At 37.2% G+C, this 19,651-nt stretch overlaps 1 protein-coding gene and 1 long non-coding RNA gene across 4 annotated transcripts in view; one reads left to right on the forward strand and one right to left on the reverse strand.

Moving 5' to 3' along the window:
- LOC138028373 (dual specificity tyrosine-phosphorylation-regulated kinase 1A-like) overlaps positions 1 to 17,043 on the reverse strand; it is a 29,402-nt gene extending 12,359 nt beyond the window's left edge. The window contains exons 1-6 of one of the 3 annotated variants that reach the window (XM_068875891.1): positions 16,674 to 17,043; positions 9,923 to 9,984; positions 9,136 to 9,350; positions 8,558 to 8,746; positions 4,317 to 4,464; positions 2,855 to 3,141 (exon numbers count right to left, since the gene is read on the reverse strand). In XM_068875891.1, the coding sequence (XP_068731992.1) occupies positions 2,855 to 3,141; positions 4,317 to 4,464; positions 8,558 to 8,746; positions 9,136 to 9,350; positions 9,923 to 9,959 (876 nt within the window). In that variant the 5' untranslated portion in view covers positions 9,960 to 9,984; positions 16,674 to 17,043. Of the gene's footprint in view, positions 1 to 2,854; positions 3,142 to 4,316; positions 4,465 to 8,557; positions 8,747 to 9,135; positions 9,351 to 9,671; positions 9,886 to 9,922; positions 9,985 to 16,673 lie in introns of those variants that run through there. The other 2 variants (XM_068875892.1, XM_068875890.1) reach the window with 2 other exon arrangements.
- LOC138028376 (uncharacterized) lies at positions 4,494 to 9,291 on the forward strand. Its single transcript, XR_011127652.1, has 3 exons — positions 4,494 to 5,987; positions 7,188 to 7,241; positions 9,155 to 9,291. It is a non-coding gene; the product is annotated as an uncharacterized lncRNA (long non-coding RNA).
- Positions 17,044 to 19,651: the final 2,608 nt, after the last annotated feature.

Here is a 19,651-nt window from a genome sequence, read left to right on the forward strand (position 1 = left end):
TGCATATGCTGTGATTCGTCAAATTAAACTGCCTCGGTTTTGGTTTGACAAAATAAAAAAGCTTCTCTCCCGAATAATACATCAAACAAGACGCCTACAAGGGCGTATCCGTGGAATGCGCAAACAGTTAACACAAATTGTCCAGTTACAGTGAACTTCAAGTACAGGTAGACTTCGGAAAATGGCGAAAGATTACTAGAAAGATACATCTGTAATATAACTTAAAGTTTTTTGTTGCAAAAACTCATTACTAATGTTACTAAATTTGCAAATGCAAACAACGAAGCCCTATTAGCAGGTTATCAGGATACGGGATCTTTTATTTATTTATTTTTTGGAAGGAGACTTAATTCAAATCCTACAGTTTTACTTGCTTCGTTAACTCCTTTCATCCAAAAATTACAGGATCAGCCTTAAATCATCCGAAAAACTTATTACAAATCACAGTTCAACAACTTATCATCCTGGGCCAGTTGTTCAGAAACTGGGTTTTAAAACGAGTTTTATCCTCTACTCCCAAATGCTCCCAAAAAGTTGAAAACATGAAACAAAAGTTTACGCTAATCCTGGATTAAGGTAATTGGCTTTCGAACAACCGGGCCCTGTAATCGACGTCTGGTTCTGTAATCCTGGTTTAGTTCCTTGCAAACTGTATAAATTTGTCGTGGCGAAGACAAGAAGACAACATCCGTGCTCTATTTCTCTCAATGCTCAAAAATTCCGTAATTGCGTGTTGTATAGTCCAGTCCAAAGTTCAAATTTTACAATTCCATAATCTTGATTTCAGTAACTGGGTACCAAACGTTCCACAATAACTTGAAATCTCGTTAAGAAAAATCCTTAAATCCAGTAGTCCAGTCCGGATTGAGATCGCCAAAACTCTCTCTATCATCGATTCAAAATTCAACAAAAGCTACAAGTAGTAAATAGTTATCTGAAACTACAACAGTTCGTCCTGATTCTACATTCGAGCTGAACAAAAAACCCAAAAAACCCTTGTCATCGTTTTCGAGAGAACAGACAAACAGCCGAGACTGTTCTGTGCCTGCCCCTTACGGCACTGAAAAAGTACCGTACGTTGTACAATAGTACTTGACCGTAGTCCTTGGCCAAGAAACTAATCTTAGCCAAAAGCCCGAGAAGCGATCAGGATACGGGATAATTAGGTAAAAAATTTGTGGGGATACGGAATTTTTAGTCTGGAGGTGGGGGGGGGGGGGGGGGTAGAATTGAGGAGATACGGGATATTTTTTAAAGTAAGAACGCATTGCGTGTGGTAGTGCAGTAACTTGACAGTGTTTTTTTCCATAACTGTCAACTGAGCGGCGTTTTGTTTTTTCCAGGAGATTCAAGTCCTTGCACAATATGTAGCTCTAATAGTACACGACATTGTTTGGTATCGTAAATCATTACGGTGTCATGGTAGACATCTTTGCTATATACCCTCTAAGAAGACATGTGGTTCAGTAAAATACTAAGCCCAGAACGATTGAAGAAAATAACAGGAAATCGAGAAACATTTGGCTTCAAAGCCGATATGTTGATCATTTACAACTTCTTTTTCACCACAAGCTTAAGCGTGTACTCTGAGCTTCTGACACCTTTCCAAGACCAATGTTACTAAAGTTTTTGGGGGACGTTAAAATATGCGACTTTTGCTGTCAGGAACATACGCCCAAAAATTCTATTTTAACGCTCAAAAATGCGAACAAAGCAAGGTACAGATTTTGCTAGCCTGCTTTATGCAAAACAAATATTGACGAAAAAGTAAATAAATATTAATATGTAGTTTTTAAGGAGAGCAGAAGGAACTTTTAGGAAGTGTCGATCGAGAATAAGACAATTTGCCATCAGCGAAAAACATTTCGGGAGATTTTTGTTACGTTCCATCAGAGTTCAATTTTTCTATCGTACTTTTGGTCATACAAGTAAAATCGCAAAATCGGAAGTGACATCGATTTTAGCGGCCGCCTGTGATCAAGTTATACCTTGCGTGTTTACTGACAACTCACGAAACAAAGGATACATCTGTGACAAAATGACGGCATACCACCTGGTTTTTGTTAGTGCGTTTTTTTTTCTTTCAAGTGTTATAAAGTTCGACAAGATCTATGTGCGAATTTAACATAAAGATCACAATCGTTGATGCTAGTCCAAGTGTCAGCTGAAGTTAAGCTCCTCCGAATGAGGTTAGTACTTGGATGGGGGACGGCTGCGAAGTCCCCGTGACGGCGATGGCTAATTCGTTTCTTTTAAACTTGATTTCATTTTTATCTTGTTTGGCCGTTCAAAGCTATTTTCTTATTTTCTTTCTACGTCAAAACGGCGAACAAACTGGTTCCCAAGAAATATTGGAGTACGTATTCGTTCTATGCAAAATGCTTCTAATGAAGTATTCGTTGTATGCAAAATAATAATGTTCACAGTGGAACACACAAGTACGAAGCAAGATCTAGAAATAACGTAGAAAATTCTCCTTACCTTTAAAGCTTGCCTTTCTCAAAGAAAAAGCATCTATCCACTTTATCGAATAGTATAATACTGAAACAATCATGGCGGGCGGAAAGATTCTATTATAAATGTTTGCTTTCACCAATCTGACGGAAGTGTGTCACGGTGGCCGCGTGGTCTAACGCGCTAGCAGAGAAAAATCGTGATGGCCTTGGGAAGTATAGGAGTTCTCCTCGGGGCAGGGAAGTTTGGAAATACCGTAGTGAATATAAATCAGTCCACCCGATCGGAGATTAATTCAATATCCGTGGGGTATGCACATTTGTGACTACCAACAAAAAAAAGATTCCAGCCCGGTTTTAAGACGTGGATGCCTTCGGCATTCCACGTAAAAAGCACTCACCCTTTGTCCGAGCTGACATGAACTTCCAAAATCCACAATCTTGATAGCGCTCCTTTTCGGATTACACAATAGAATGTTCTCAGGTTTCAAATCACAGTGAATGATATTGAGTTCTGGTGTCGATAAATAAAGTAATGCTGTGCACATTTGCTGAGCAAATTTCCTCGTGAGATTCAATGACACCCCTCTAAAGTTCGTGTTTCGAAGCAAATCGTACAAGTTGTATGATAAGAGTTCAAATACTAAGCACAGATGATTCCTGTACATAAAATGTCTTCTGAGCCGAACTGAAAGATAAAAACAAGACATTTGTAATCATTACATGATTTACACTTTTCCTTTGTTATTTGACATACTGCCCCGCTGGACATTCTACTAAATAAAAATAAACCTCTTGGGATGGTTCAGGGGCACCCAACGAGAATATAGTTCAAAACCACTTAAACATAGCATTTTTAAACCCATAAACTCTTGTTCTTTGGCCATCGTAGCTTGCTTAAGAAAATAACACAAACAGCGGTGATAAACATTGTATTCCAACGCATTGGAACGTGCTGACTCATAAGACTTCTGGAAGTTGCGGCGCAGTGAAAACTTCTGGTTCAGCTCGTAGTTCAACAAATCTTCTTTGAATCGACGACATGCTCTCGTTTCATGAAACTCTTCTAACGTCAAGTTTTATAAAAATGCGTTGGAATACAATGTTTATGACCGCTGTTTGTGTTATCTTGTTAAACGTATTTTAGTATTTAAACGGTAGGCATAGGCATATTTTATGTCCTAATTTTTTTTCATCTGTTCGGATTTCCTAGATGAAAGTCTAGTGATCCGAAAACTATAGGGATCAAAACTTATCTTTTCGAAAATTTCAGCCAGAAAAAAGGCTCCCGAAAATTCTAGGTGACCTTTTTCGGGTGAAAATCCGTTTAAAATGGGCAATTATACCTTTTTTCAGATGTTCGAAAATCCTAGGAGAGGCAGGCAAGCAAGAAATTTTACAACAAACGTTCCGAAAATTCTAGATCTCAAATCGTCTTCCGAACAGATATTTTCCGTATAATGCCAGACGATTTTACTCGCAAGCGGGGACCCCCCCCCCCCCCCCCCCGGCACCGAAAGGATTAATGATGTGCCGAGTTAAAAACAAAAATAATACATTTGGCAGTGAGGACAAAGCTATACTAAAACGAATCCCGGGTGCTTTAAAAGTCGTCGAAACTACCACTTAATCCACTGACAATATTTGACATCACCATCGGTAAGCGATAAAAATAGTTTGACATTTTAGACGTGAAATCGCCATGAATGCGACATGCATAACCCATTCTGCTGAGTTTTTTTAATCCTCCTCGTTTTCCTTTTGTTAAGAATGTTTTCGTGTAAATACTGCAGTGGTATCACGAAAAACATTAGCACTGCCACTCCCTTGGAAAAGAAAAAACGCTCGAAAAAGAAGTCTTACCTATGTAGTACTTTCCCTCAGGATCGTGAGCGTTCATAAGCTCCAGCAAACGAACTTCAATCTGTGCTTGATTCAAAAATGGCTTCTTATTCTTTATGATTTTTATGGCAATGTACTCTTTTTCTTGATGGTCGTATGCCTTGCAAACCTAAAATTAGACAGCAAAACTGTATTAACATTATGTAGGAAAATGATGCAATGTGGCAAAAAAATTGCGATATCTTGCGTCAACATCAAAACGCATTCTCATTGGTTTGCGCGAATTTTCCCGCGCCCGACGCGGGCTACCATGTCATTTCCTCGCCTGCATCTGACCTTTAATTAACTTAATAAGGTCAGAATAATTTCTTTGCTTTTGTTGTACACCATTCAATTGAAAACCTCTCTTCATATCTCTATACAGCAGTCTCAACTAAAAAAAGAAATAAGGAAGCACCCTCCGTCAGTGATGACATCGATAGGAAATTTATGTAACGACAAGGATAGCGTCAACGAAAAGGTCAATTCTTAATGTAGCTTTGCGCAAAGGCGGGTACAGTATTTTCTTATTATTCTTTATTAGTATAATTTTCAGCAGTGAATATAAGAATTTAGTATAAATACACAGGTGATTATACAAAATCGCGCGCTCTCATTGGCTCGCTATCTCGGATTATCAGCCGATAATCACCTCGACGAACAAAATGGCTGCCACTGGTCGTTTTGCCACAGTAAGTGAAGATGATTTCGCGTTGAAATGCTTTCTTTTTCTCTTTTTTGAAATAATCACCTGTGTATTTATACTAAAACAATTATTCGCCTCAGGCTCAGTGATTATAGGTGAATATTCACCTCGACTTCGTCTCGGTGAATATTCACCGATAATCACTTCGCCTTCGGCGAATAATTATTAATTAGTGTTATGTTCACCGCGCTACCCGGTGAATATAACATTTTGGAGGCGCGGCTGCTAAGCCAATCAAGCACTTTTCGTGTCTTTTTATCTTGTTTTTAGCTCGTTGTTTTTCACTTTCTTGATATTCACCGCTGAAAATTACACTAAAACAAATATTCGCCTCAGGCTCAGTAAATATTGGGGAAAATTGAACTCGACTACGTCTCGGTAAATATTCACCATCAGTATAAACTAAAACAGTGGATAGCGTTGAACTCGCGCGCTGATTGGCTCGTCAAACTCCGAATACCCTGTGCTATTTACCTCCGAGCAACTCGGGAAAAAATGGCGTCCCGATTTGCATCCGTGACAAGTGAAGAAAACATCTAAATTAATTTTTTGTGCTGTATACTATCTCACTGTTTTAGTATATACTCAAACAACTATTCACCTCAGTGTCGGTGGCTAGCGTTGGATATTTGCCTCGCCGCTTCGCGGCTCGGTAAATATCCACCGCAAGCCACCTCCACTTCGGTGAATAGTTGTTAAATATTCACTTCGCCTTCGGCGAATGTTTTGCGGGCCGTACTCTACAGTACGGACCGCTGTCGGCCGCCAGTTTTATTTTCCGCGCGCCGGATTAACCTCAGAGATATAATAAATATCTTACTAACCTCGTTTTTTCGGTCCGTACGGTAAGTTACGGATCCTCGTTTTTGTCCCGTTGATTTATGGCCCAAGCGCGAATAAAAGGGAAAAAACTCGGTCCATAAGTTACAGTACGGACCTCGAACTCGGTAAGTAAGAGGTATGTCTTTCACGGTGTAAATTATGGGTTAGTCCTATATCCGGATTGGTACGAGTGCTTGAAAAGAAAAGATCGAGAATGCAGTTTCACTGCTGTACTGTCACAATCACTCTACACATGCGTTGATAATTTTGACGCACTGCTTTAGGGTAGCCTGCGAGCGCAGACGTATTTCTGGTGGTCGTTTGTCTCCACCCGAAAATACGTTGGAAATACGTCCGCGTTCGCAGGCTTTTTTCCCGTAATTCAAAATTTCCAAATTCTGAGGTTTTATGGGAGACGTTGACAGTTGTTATCTCAGGGTTCGAACTCTTTTAAGCCCTTCAAATTCCTTGACTATCCATGACTTTTTCCATGACCTTCTCTAGCTTTCCATGACCCTAAGTTTGACTGTCACGTAAGAAAATTTTCAAAACTATCCTTATTTTAGGATATTACTCAGATCAAATTTGAACAAATTAACAACCTCTTTCCGCCCAACTTCCGATTGTTTGATAGAAACTCGCATTTATATAATTTTATCCTTGCTTTGACAACTGCAATGATTAATTTACCATTTATAATTAAAATTTTCCATGACTTTCCATGGCCGAAAAAAACATTCCATGACTTTCCAGGCCTGGAAAATGAAATTCTTAAATTCCATGACTTTCCAGGTTTTCCAAGACCCATACGAACCCTGTATTTAATTAGGTGTGGACCGCAGACGCCTAAATTCCACTCAAACTTTAAAATTACTCTTAGCCTACAATGAAACTTATGCCACTCAACCTAACACGTTTCAGTTTTGACGCTTCTCCTCGAACCACGAAAAAATCAATTATTTCTCGGGCCATATAAACTCAGGTTCGTAGAATCGCCCCAACCCCGATGAGACAGAAAAATCCATTATCAAACCAAACAAGAGTTACAATAAAAACCTAAAAATTTAAATGGTATTTGTAGCAAAATTTTGCAACTTATTGGTTATTAGCGGTCCTGGTTCAGCATTTATAGGAAAGCTCTACACAGGTGCCTCAGTTATCAGAGAGATGGCATCATCAACTGCACGCTAGTAGTAACTGAATGCACTTTACAGCAGATCATTTTTTCACATAATTAGCATAATTTATACAAGAGTATTTTTTTGTTTAAACTGTTAGAGTGGGAATGAGCTACTGAGTTGTAATCTGTTTATTTTTTTCAACAGTGTAGTTCCAAGTTTTGAGTCTGTGGATAAACATTCCAGTTTCACCACTGAATGGTAAGATCCTAAGCTGTACTTTACAATGACCTTAGCAAACTCAATGTTTCCACCAAAGGGTTCGTCTATACTGCCTATTGAAGAAAACTTTGGAAGTCCTAGTAGTTACATAGACAAAAAAAGTATGTATTTAAATTGGAAAAAAGAAAAGAGGGGATGGTTAAAGCAATCTGAGAATAGAAAAAAAGATATCGAAGGTTTAAAGCTATGACAACAAACTTTGCTGCTGTTTTAAAATACATGCCTCACTCAGTACATCCTTAGGGAAAACCCCTCAGAATTGAATATTATGAAATATTTACTACAATAAATTTTAGTTTTAGTTTATCAAACTAATGTTCGTTTTCAGACAGCTTTTTGTTTGCTTAAATCCTTGAAAAAAAAAAAAGATAGCAATAATTATTATTTACGCACAAGGATGCACCATTTAACATAGAATATTTTTATTATTATTATGCCAAATTTAAATTGTGATCCAGATGCAATTTCTCCTTACAGGCTATATCAATTGACAAATAAACAGGTTAACACAAATAATTCACAAAAATCACGCAAAAAATTCTGTACTACCCTAGGGTTTAATCCTAGTTAAAACAACAATTTCAGAGTTGCGTGAATGAAATTTTCATTAATTTTTTTTCTTATTTTTTTAAATTGAATGAACAAATGGCAAAAAGCTGAAAAAAAATTATTCTCATTTTCATCGGTTAGAAGGACCCTTTGCCCGTCCGAGGAGGACTACTTTTATCTGGCACAAATCAAAACACATCTTTCTGCTTTTACAACAAGACAAAAAAAAAAGTGGTACTGGTACATGTAGTTTGTAGCAATAAAGAGTAATCCTCATTTCACTTCTCTTCCTACTTGAGGACTCTATTTGTACTGTAATGTGTTCAAACCATTTTTCACCCAATTCTAATACATATTTAAGTCTCACCCTCCTAAAATGGCCATATATATTTTACTCTGTCTAATACCAGACAATTTTACTAGTGAGTGGGCAACCCCTCAAAGCCAACAGGGTTAAACAGGCTGTTTCACAAAATTTAGCAAAATCGAGGAATCTTAATTAAAATGGATTGCAATATAGGGGTTTTTGAAAACTGTTCAGCCTAACAGATTTTCAACGTTTGTCTCTGTTGCTTGTAACTGTCAAAATTATCATGTATGCTCAACATTTTTCGTCAGTTTTGCTTTGATTTGTGCTGTTTAAAAGCAATTTTTCTGGGTTAACCTCAAGTTGCATAGCAAGTAGGGGTGAACAATAATTGGTAAAACTAAACAAAAGAGAAAAACATGGTTTAAAAATAAGTTACCTGCCCAAAGGATCCTTTTCCAATCAAGGACTCTATCTCATAACGATCAAACCACTTTTCACCAGCTTTTATGACATAATCAAAATTCTCATCATCATATCCATCGTTGTACAATCGTCTCTCTTTCTTGTGCCCTCCTTCCTCATTCTTTTCCAATTCCTTCCGTTTCTTTTTCTTGGCATAATACACCTTCATAGTAAAACACAAGTTTTTTTCTCACTGGACCATAAATTACTGTTAACAACAATTAGCTCCCTTGGGGAAGTAAAGTTGAGGTAAATATCCACCAGATTCATCTCAGTGTTGTTAAAAAACAAGCTAAATAACAACTATTTTGGTGATTTTCTTCAGCTTCTCAGTACATAAGTTCTTTCCCTCATGAAAGCAACACTTATATAGGATTTACTCTGTCAAACACCAAACAATTTTACTCCTCAGTGGAGGGGGGGGGGGGGGGGGGGGGGGGCTGATTCAGGGGTGTCCAGGGTAACCTCGAATAAAATGGCTCATTAAATATCCAGTGGTGTTTGGGTTGTCACTGATGCCATTGATGCTCAAGGGGTATATTCTAAGCATACCTCGTTAATGTGCTTATAGGTTTTGATCAGGTCCACACTGAGCTTTCGAAGGGGTGCAGAGCTTGGATCACGGAACGTTGTGGGGATTTTGCTGCAACAGTTTTGTACTCCAGCAAAATCCACCTCATCTGCCTGTTGGTCTTCTGATTTCCCAGCAATGTAATTCATTTCAGGAGCTAAAATATTTGCCTTAGAGATGTGATCATCATTGCTTCCTAAAAAGACAAAAGGGAGAGCAAAAGTTCATGGACTCTGCCTTCAATGCTAAATTTCACTCCAAAGAACCGAAACTGAGAATCACAAAACAATATATCAGTGAGACCAATCTCTGGTCATACAGAACTTTTAGCAAGAGTCCTCTCTCAAAGTGCAGGTTTATGGTTGCATTTAACCCATCGACTCATTCGCCTGCAATGTGTGTGTGTACAAGATAACTTGGCCAATTTTCGAGGTTTTGCAGTGGAAAGCGAGCGTTAAAAATAAACCATATGCGCAGTAAAAGTACACAAGATACTGAGTTCTAGAATTAAGTTCACCTTGAAGAAGAAACAGTGGACTTCCAGATGATGTAAAAATATTGCTAAAAAGTGATTGAAAACACATAATAAACTGGCAAAAAAACCTCATATAATTTGATAACCAGGTATCTTGTAAGGTATGCTAATAAGGCTACTGCACTATTTAGAAGAGGTTGGGTGACTGACACATTGGCCCCTTGGCTGGCAAGTCTCTGGAACCCAGCCATGAGCCCCACCTTATCACAAAAGACAGGATATCTACCACTTGCCTTTGTCAGAAGATGCACCCCCCAATGAAATATCCATCACCTACTGCTCGACATCTTGGCAGCTTAATAAAGAACAATAGATTCTACATTTAAATTAATGACTTTTTTACATGCTGAGAAGCAATTATCAGAGCATAATACCGCACCTTCAAATGTAAGCACTGCCTTTGCATTTATTCAACAAACATTTGTTCTCAGCATAGAGTACTGAATAAGGTCAAGGTATTGGCCATTAAAGAATAGATGCACAGTTACATAGGAAAGGAAAGGAAAGGAAAGGAACTTTATTTAAGTGTCTAGTCGTTCTAGCATTGGAGCACTAACCGGGGACATTCTTAACTGAAATTAACAATTCACGCAAATCAAGCCAAATACTGGTTTTTGAGGAGAGGGGAAAACTGGAGTCCCCAGAGAAAAACCTCTCGGTGCAGAGTAGAGAACCAACAAACTCAACCCACATATGACGCCAACATTGGTGGGAGGCGAGTGCTCTCACCACTGCGCCATCCCTGCACAAAACAAAACAGTAACTAATGCATAAATTCAAAGAACACAAGTCAGTCAACAACTTTTGTTTCCCAAGTTGCTTTCGATCAATGCAATGTTTACTGAGTCATTGAATGTGAAAAACTCTCTTGCTGCTGCTTTTGATGCACGAAATCATTTACAAGACTCTTTGTCACAAGTGCTTTACTGCAGGAATTATTACTGCAAAGGATATAAAACCTAGTGTTGGTGGCACAAACTATTGACACTGCAACGTCGCAAGTTTACATGTTTATTTACCACATGAGTGAAACTTTCCCAACATAGAGCTGGTAAACATATTCAATAAATTAGCTCAAGGTAATTCCAGTCAGAAAAATCTAATTAAGCAAAAACAACTACTATTGAGAAATTTTATTGCTTCAGTTATAATGACATAAGCAAGAAATCAATAAAATTAATTTGTAAAACAACTATTTTCATGTTAAGTTGATATTTGCCAGAGAGTTCTTTGGGTTTACTAGACTTACCAGCGACAAGTGTACAACAACCTGATAACTATTAATTACCACATTATTATTTATTTCTGAGGTACATGTATTTAGTTTTCCCTTATTAATATGAGAAGAGTGGGGTTTTGAAAATATCAGAGGAATACAACTAATCAAGCATCAACGTAATGAACCACTGGCATTATATGCTGTACTGTTACTGTAATTTGTGCCGTTAGCCCATTCCTGCAAGTCTTAATATTTGTGACTCAAAAACTCTGAGACACTTCCACACTTTTATAAAGCTAATGACTGGGTGTAAGAACACCACCCTCACATCACTATAAGCGATGTTTCTATGCCTCATGTACATCCAAGAAAATTTTAAAATACAGTTGAATGATCCCAAATATCAGGAATCACGCTGAAGTCAAATAGCATTGCAAATTAACAATATACAGTTTGGCACCTTTGTAATTTTGCCAACATCACTACTCAAATATCCACAAGTTTTATCTTTGTTATAATAAATTACCAGCACCATATAAAATAGTTTACAAATTTCAGTCCCCTGCAAATTTTAATTGTTGCGTGGAGCCTTGAGAATTTTCCCTTGCATGACACACCTAAAGTGTAAAGGATTACTATGGCATAAATTTTAATGTAATTACATGTACCATGTGAAAGTTAACTTTCATTGAAAAAAACCTGTTAAGTATGAAAGAATATGTCAGTATCAATAGGTTAAGTCTTTGTGTTACAGAACTTTCAATGTCAGTCTGGACTGTTTGTACTGTAAGTATCACTTCATGACAGAAACCTTTGAAGGAAACTACATGTAGAAGGCTCCACACACTACCTTTCATAAATTCATAACCACAGGGCTAATACTACAGTTCAACAGTAATGAAAATTTAACTTTTTGTGGTATTCCTTCAAATCCATTAAACTTGTAATGTCACTTACTTTCAAACATTTTGTTCCTAGCATCACTTTTAGGGTTGCATAATCAAAAGAAGCAAGCAAAAAGTTTTAATATTCCACTCAAAGGTAAAAACATGAAACAGTTTATGACTCCAATGCTTTGGGACCAACACGTTACTGTGTTGTATTAAATAATGAATCAAGATCTCCAACCAATAGCTGTCAAATTCACTCTAAACAAAATTACCAGACACACAACTACGAATTGAAATCCTTGGATTGCCATAGATAGCAAGCTTAATTTCTTTTTCTGTATTCAAAAAATGAATAAGGAATTTAGCAATTTACAAAACTAAGCACAGTTAAATTTTATGTAAGGAATGTAAATGTAAAGTTTAATAAAAGAAAGTTTGACAACATTACTAATATCCTGAAGTGACTGTAAATGACAGATAAATAGCTTCAGTTAATAAATAATCAAACTCAAATGATTTACATTTCCTTCATAGGTGACAGCAAGACTGATGAGAAAGTAATAATAAAAACAGTGTAATGACATTGAACAAACCTTTATACAGTACAAATACATCTGGCACATTTGATAGTACATAAACATAGAAGTCACAGTGATCAGATCATGACTGGCTCAGTGATTCTTTCAAGAATAATCTACACCACCAATGTGTACTTCTAAACAGTTTTAAAAAAATCTGTATTTTCCATTCAAAATATATATAACATTGGTAATATATCTGGTAAGCGTACAGAAAAAAACAGCATACATCTATAACAGACAGGAGACACTTTTTTTAAATACTAAGGTTTGATGAATTTTTCTAATTCTTTAAGATTGCAACATTCCAATAATGACACACAACTGAGACCAAAAAACACATTCCATTTACACATCACATTCTTGAAACACTCCTAAATTGAGAACAGTGATATATTCATTATAAACATTAAATGTTATAGCTCACAGACTAGCTTTCAAAGCTAGCTTTCTTTGATTTTTTTGTTTCAAATCATGATAATGAATATTAAAGAGAGAAAATTTAATTTGAAAATTTTAAAGAAAGAAAAATTGGAACCATAACAGATGCATTTATGCTACAGTTGTATTTGAATATTAGACAAGAAATGTGAAATGAAGTTAATAAAGTAATTATTAGTCTGTCCAATTCCAAGCAGAAAACACATGGCATGATATTAAATGAGTCTGATGTTAAGACTGTTATTACATATTACTCTATTCAATTTAATTAGTACATTTTGAAAAATTGCTGTATATTTAATTCAAATATTAAGAGTCTACAAGAACCAGTTTTTAAGTACAATGTAACAATCGCTTATCCACAAATACTTAATTTCAATCATGTCTGCATTACATGGAAAAGTTTGATTAAATTACCAAACATACCTCATCCAAAATAATGGCTTTGATCAATTTATGGTAAATTTTGTAAAACTTACTGTTATATAATAGGCTTCTGTCCAAATGAAATTTCTTTTTATCAAATAGATCATAATAGATTAAAGCACTTTTTATTAACCTGTTGGTAAAAAAAACTGTCGAAAAGTGAAATAATTAAGCACTTTTTATTAACCTGCAGGTAGAAAGAACTAGAAAGAGTTTCATGAACAATAATAAGGTTGTATAACACTACAAAGGCAGGATACAAAAATGTCTGATATACCGGTAGTTTATCAGTAGTTATACACAATAAACTTTAAGTTAAAATGTGTCAATGTTGATAAAATATGTTGTACATGTAATTCTCAAGATAAATATCTATAAACTGTATTAATGTACAGTCACAAAAATGGGAAATAGGTATATTTACCATACACAGAAATTAATGGTTCATTAAGTCACAAGATGGGTAGCAGTAATTTAGTTTGAGGCAAGCGACCATAATCACATCAATAAGCATGACTAATTTAGAAATGTTACAATGTAAGTCCAACAATAAATTTCTCCTGTACAAAAACCATCATTTCTTTCCCAAAATATCTATCTTAGCTGTCTACCACTAGTGTAGTTGATGAAAAAAGCTAAATGGGACCAGCATCCCCAGTGTAATAATTAAATACTTGACATATCTTAATTTGATGCTGTAAAGGGGAACTTATATATAGAATCAATCCAGAGGAAATCTCACTTTTTTGCAGTTACCACAACTAAAAGAAATCTTAAACTTCAACTCTGTTTCTGGAGTCAAGGGTTCTTTCTACACACTCTCGAATGGATTTAGTCAAATAAATAGTCAAAATAGCAAATTTTGAGGTTTTCCACATCATACAGATACATGCCATGTAAGAATTTCCATAGGAATAACCACGATTTCTGAAAGTGTACTTGAAATCTTCCAGATAACACTACTATATAAAGTTATGCGAATTATTGTGTTTATATTTTTGTAGTATAAATACACAGGTGATTATACAAAATTGCGCGCTCTCATTGGCTCACTATCTCGGATTATCAGCCGATAATCACCTCGACAGACAAAATGGCTGCCAGTGGTCGTTTTGCCACTGTAAGTGAAGATGATTTCGAGTTGAAATGTTTTTTTTTTCTCTTTTTTGAAATAATCACCTGTGTATTTATACTAAAACAATTATTCACCTCAGGCTCAGTGATTATCGGTGAATAGTCACCTCGACTTTGTCTCGGTGAATATTCACCGATAATCATAATAATATGACCTGGAACATTTCCAGTTCCCTATTTACATAGTAGAAATTGCATTTTTTTTCTCCTACTCAAATTTTGAGATGGTGTGCCTCGAGAAAAACACCAAGGATCAATGCCAAAATTTAAGGGGGTGGGGGGGGGGGGGCAAAAAGCAAACAATGGCAGGAGGGATAGGTAAGGTGAGTCAAAGGATCCATTTTCTGGTTAAGCCATGAGAGCGAAACCACTCAATAATGAATGCTTGTCACTGTCATCGAAACTAGATAAAAATGAAAACATCAACCCTCACATTGCTTCTTTTGCTTTCAACTTCACAAACAGTTCTTACATCTAATATTTATCCGTTAGAAGCCTTATGGCCTGAGAATCAGAGAACTGATAAAAACATTTCCAGACATAATGTTTCAGTGAAATCATGAAAACCGCCTGTTGAAACCAAAACACACTTAATCACAATCCACTGATCCCAAAAACCCAATGGCAAAGATAGGCTTCAGTGAAACTTAAAATGTCATTCTCAATCTCAAGCTTAAGTGAATAAGAGAAATTTGTAAACACGTCTGTAAGTCCTTTTAAATTCTGAATTGTAAGCAAGCTTGTGAGATGACCTTTACTGTACTGACATAACTTGATGCTTGTGTTTTTATCAAAATTGTTGCACATTAAGATGTCAAAAGGTAGCCTGTCTTAAATATGTTGGCCTTTAAGTCTTGTCTTTTTCATCGTAAGAATTTACCTTCTTTTAAAAATGCACTTCACTGTAAGTAAAACCCTTAGAAGAAACTTCAATTTATTTTTGTTTCGTTCTGCTTTTTTCTTCACAAATTCTCCACCAAATAATTGAAATGCGTGCAAAATGAACTTTGATCTAGTGAATTTTTATGCGGTAAGGTTTTTCAACTTCGCGATTTAAGACAGAGGAATCGGTATTTACACAACATTTGTTAAACTTATTGAGACAAAAAATAAGAAATGTCCCCTTTAATACATCGAACAGGTTTCAAATGCTGCTCTCGGCTCGGGTTTTAGACAGGAAATAACCGGGCAGACGATCGCGGGCCAGAAAGTGAAGAATATTCAAATGAATGAAAATATAAATATGACGAGCCAACATCGTGAGGGCAATGAGAAATCTAAGAGAAGAAAATAGTTACTTCCTGGGTTATTTTAGGATAAAATTTGTCAGAAACCGAAACAGATACAACGAGAAAATGTACCCTGTCGAGTTAACTTAGTTTGTGATGAAAATGATAATTATACATTGGAAGATTGAGAACAATTCGACGCTACAGGACGGTTTACGGATCCACACTCTTTTAGCAAATTACGCAACAAATGAAGAAATAATAGCATGCTTGCTTGACAGAATGTTGAAAATATCGCAGCATTTTCCATTTGTGACAATTTTTAACAGTATGCATGATTGCAAAAGGCAATAACAACGACCGCACAGACCATAACATGACAGTTTCGTTGCGTCTAAAGGAGAAGCTCAATTCGCCCTGTCCGCGGCTTACGATTTTCCTTGCCGTGTGTTGAGGCAAAGCTTTCATAAAACCTCTTCGCACAGCGACAAAAGATTGCTGCCAAACGTTTAAAAATATTCCAGAATTTAAGCATGTGCTAAATCCTACGTTAATAGCAAACGAATAACGCTTTTTCGCTACCAAAAATGGATCGAGGCTTCTTCGAAAACACAAGTTTGCAGCTGACAACATTTAAGACTCCTGCTTAAACTGTGAACCAAAATTACCGACGGATTTTTACAAGCAATGTGTATTACTTTGCCATAAACCGTAACGTTTCATATAAAAGAATTTATGTAGTTATATTCTTGCAAACGGCACACGATGCGATTTCCAGAGAGCCCCCGACACTCGCTCTGCACCGCTCTGCTCATTAACATTTCAGCAAAAATAAACCACAAGGGTGTTTTGACAGTATTCGCAACTTCGGAAGCACCTTGTGTTCGGACGAAGACCTTTCATCTCACTTAGCCGGTTTACGAAGACTTTCACCCTTTGGTTCATCTTTACGAAGTTTCAGAGCGATCTGGAGCCCGAATAAATGGATCGACCGCCAAATTCAAAAACTCTTCAAGGCAAAAGCACTCGACAAAAAATATTTTCGTATCTGCCATCTCAACACTTACCCATAGAATTCAATGATCACTCTTCAATCCTTTTACTATAAACGATTCCAAATAAATCCATTCCGGTTTGTTAAAACCACAAGCAAAGGGCACACCACCCTGTGATCTCCAGTAAATTTGTCTTTCAACCAAATTTCCTTCAACTCCGAAAAACAAAAATCGCGCGCTGAATCAGCAATCACGTTGTCCTTGAATAAATCGAACCGCTCCCCAACAATTAGAACTTTTCCACTCTTTCTCACACATCAATTATTAAGCTCCTGACTCGTTCAAGCAGGGGTTTCAAACAAGTTATCTTTGTGAAACCGAAGTTCCATAGGGCGATCGATTGCTCTACGTTAAAAAATTCGAAATTCGAACGAAATATTGCTCGCTAAACCGTTGAAAGGGTCGTGACAAAACGATGACGCGACGCACTGTCGCTATGACGATGTCAATGTCAGAAAATCTTAGTGGTAAGAATTTGTGTTTTCATCATAGATATTGCAAGAAAAGAAATCGTATTTAAAAAACTCCTTTGCGGACCTTTTTTGAGCTAAATCTAACGCTTGTTAAACGTTCTCATGGACAAAATGTAAAATTTAATAAAAATAGCAACAAAAAAATTTTTTGAATAGATGTGACTTCATTTTAAAACGTGCCTAGCATATTAGCGTGTTATTTTTTATGTCAGTCATATGCATTTAGTGGTATATGAGTCATCGCAATACTTAGAAGCAATGTTCTGGCATAATGTAATTTAATAATGCAAAACTGCTGCAGCATGATTGCCGGAATAACTGACTGGGGTTTGAGTGTCCTTAAGCCCGTCAAAAAAATCGGTGTCTTTTCCATTATTACTCAATCAAACGTCTCCAGATGTCGAATGAATGAGGCATTTTTTTTCTCTGCAAAGCACATAAAATCATCATTCTTTACACGTAACAGTAACAAGAAATAAATCAAGTTACAGAAAAGGTGAAAACTTGGAAACCGTAAGGGAAAAACTTCACCGACGTTTTGCTGGGTGACTTTTCCTGAAGTTTAGGCTCATACGTGCAACGCCTGACAAGAGAAAACTTTCCGTGATTGAGTTTGACCCCAAGGTCCACTCTTTCAGTTGCAAACATAGCTATTTATTTTGTTATTACTAAGAGTGGTAGTAATTCAGTGTTAGTAGAAACACTGAACGTGCACTTCAGTCCTGGCTATGGAGTCATGGTAAGATGTTGTGAGGGGGACAAGCTATAGCACATTTCCGACCTGTGTTGTTTGTTTGGAATATACTGCGGGAAGGACGCGAAGAGACAACCTGAAGGCAGGCTGTGACACATTTCTATGAACGATTGGCAAGAGATGGACATGTAGAAGACAGACCTGGCCCTCCACTTAACAATCCAATCACTGCGCGCCATCTAAAGGAACTGAATTATCCACCCCGGCCGGCTCCCGGCCGTCTATTACCTGATTAAACAACTGCGACACGGGTCTGGGTTGCTAAGAAGCACTCCCAAAAAGGTGCAATGTGCGTGGGCAGGAACTTATGAGCTCCTGGCGTAGGCGGTTTGTACTTTCCTCTACGGGGGGAAGGGGGGATGGGGATTTTGGTGGAAGCCCCCGGAAGATAAAAAGAGAGAAAGGAATCAAGATTCAGCAACATTTACGGACCAGCAAGAGCTATAGAGATAAAGGACCAGGGACTGGCCTACTATTAACAGTGTGAATACTTTAAAATCAGAATACCTCAGGCGGAAACAGGGCCTGTCCAAGAGAAAGTTACCCCTAAGAAGTGTACGCCTCAAAGTCGGGGTCGGGTCGTCAAAGTTTGGCGTAGTTGTTTCTCAGAATGCTTGGAATAAAAAGCTCGCGTCCTTGTGAACGCCATTGGGCGGAATAACGTTGCTCTCTATAAACGAGCCAGATACAAAGCCAATAACGTATGGCCATAAACCGTCTAAAAAATGTACAAAATTAAAATATCTAGTTATTGAATAAATCAATGTGTTATCAAACTCAATAAAAAGTATGGTACGTGTATAAACACACGCAAACAACCACAACAAATTCAAATATCAATTAGAGATACCAGTCAGAAGTTATAAGAACTGATTTTAAGGCAAGTCCCGAGGAAATACATTCAAACAGAAAACCGGACGCAAAACCTTTGAACAAAGTTGCTTACTTTGTAAAAAAGCATAAAGATTGAGGCAAGTATAAATAAAATCAAGTTCCCAGTTCTTCTTTGTTAAGTATGGTGATCTTTTCATAGCAAATAACGTATTACGCGGCCTCAGTTAGGTGAGTTTCAAGAGAACTTCTATACAACTTCGACGGACTCTCAAACCTGCGCGTGCTCAGTACAGAAAGTCCAGTCTCGTCAATAGAGCCTCGGGTCTTATGTCTGCGCAACGCAGAAGGGATCTGGGGAAGAAATTGCTGGTAGTCGCACTCGTGAACTCTAAGGGCCGATTTACACGATACGATTTTGTCGCATGCAACAAGCTCACGATAGGCCTACGACATGACTTACGATTGTCGCAGCGTTTTAAAACATGTTTTAAAATGCTACGACATTTTTTCTGGCGTACACAACAATCGTAAATCATGTCGTGGGCCTGTCGTAAGCCGTTGTCGCATGCGACAAAGTCGTACCGTGTAAATCGGCCCTAAGGGCCGATTTACACGATACGATTTTGTCGCATGCGACAAGCTCACGACTGGCCTACGACATGACTTACGATTGTCGCAGCGTTTTAAAACATGTTTTAAAATGCTACGACATTTTTTCTGACGTACACAACAATCGTAAATCATGTCGTGGGCCTGTCGTAAGCCGTTGTCGCATGCGACAAAGTCGTACCGTGTAAATCGGCCCTAAAACTTCCCGTTTGATCCTCGTGTCATCAGGGTTGAGCAATAAACGAATGAATTTTATATGATTAGCTGGCAGACAAACACTTTTAAAATTCTGGCATAAAAAAAAACCCTCTTACTGTAGA

This window comes from Montipora capricornis, chromosome 13 (assembly GCF_036669925.1).
Source record: "Montipora capricornis isolate CH-2021 chromosome 13, ASM3666992v2, whole genome shotgun sequence".
NCBI lineage: Eukaryota > Metazoa > Cnidaria > Anthozoa > Scleractinia > Acroporidae > Montipora > Montipora capricornis.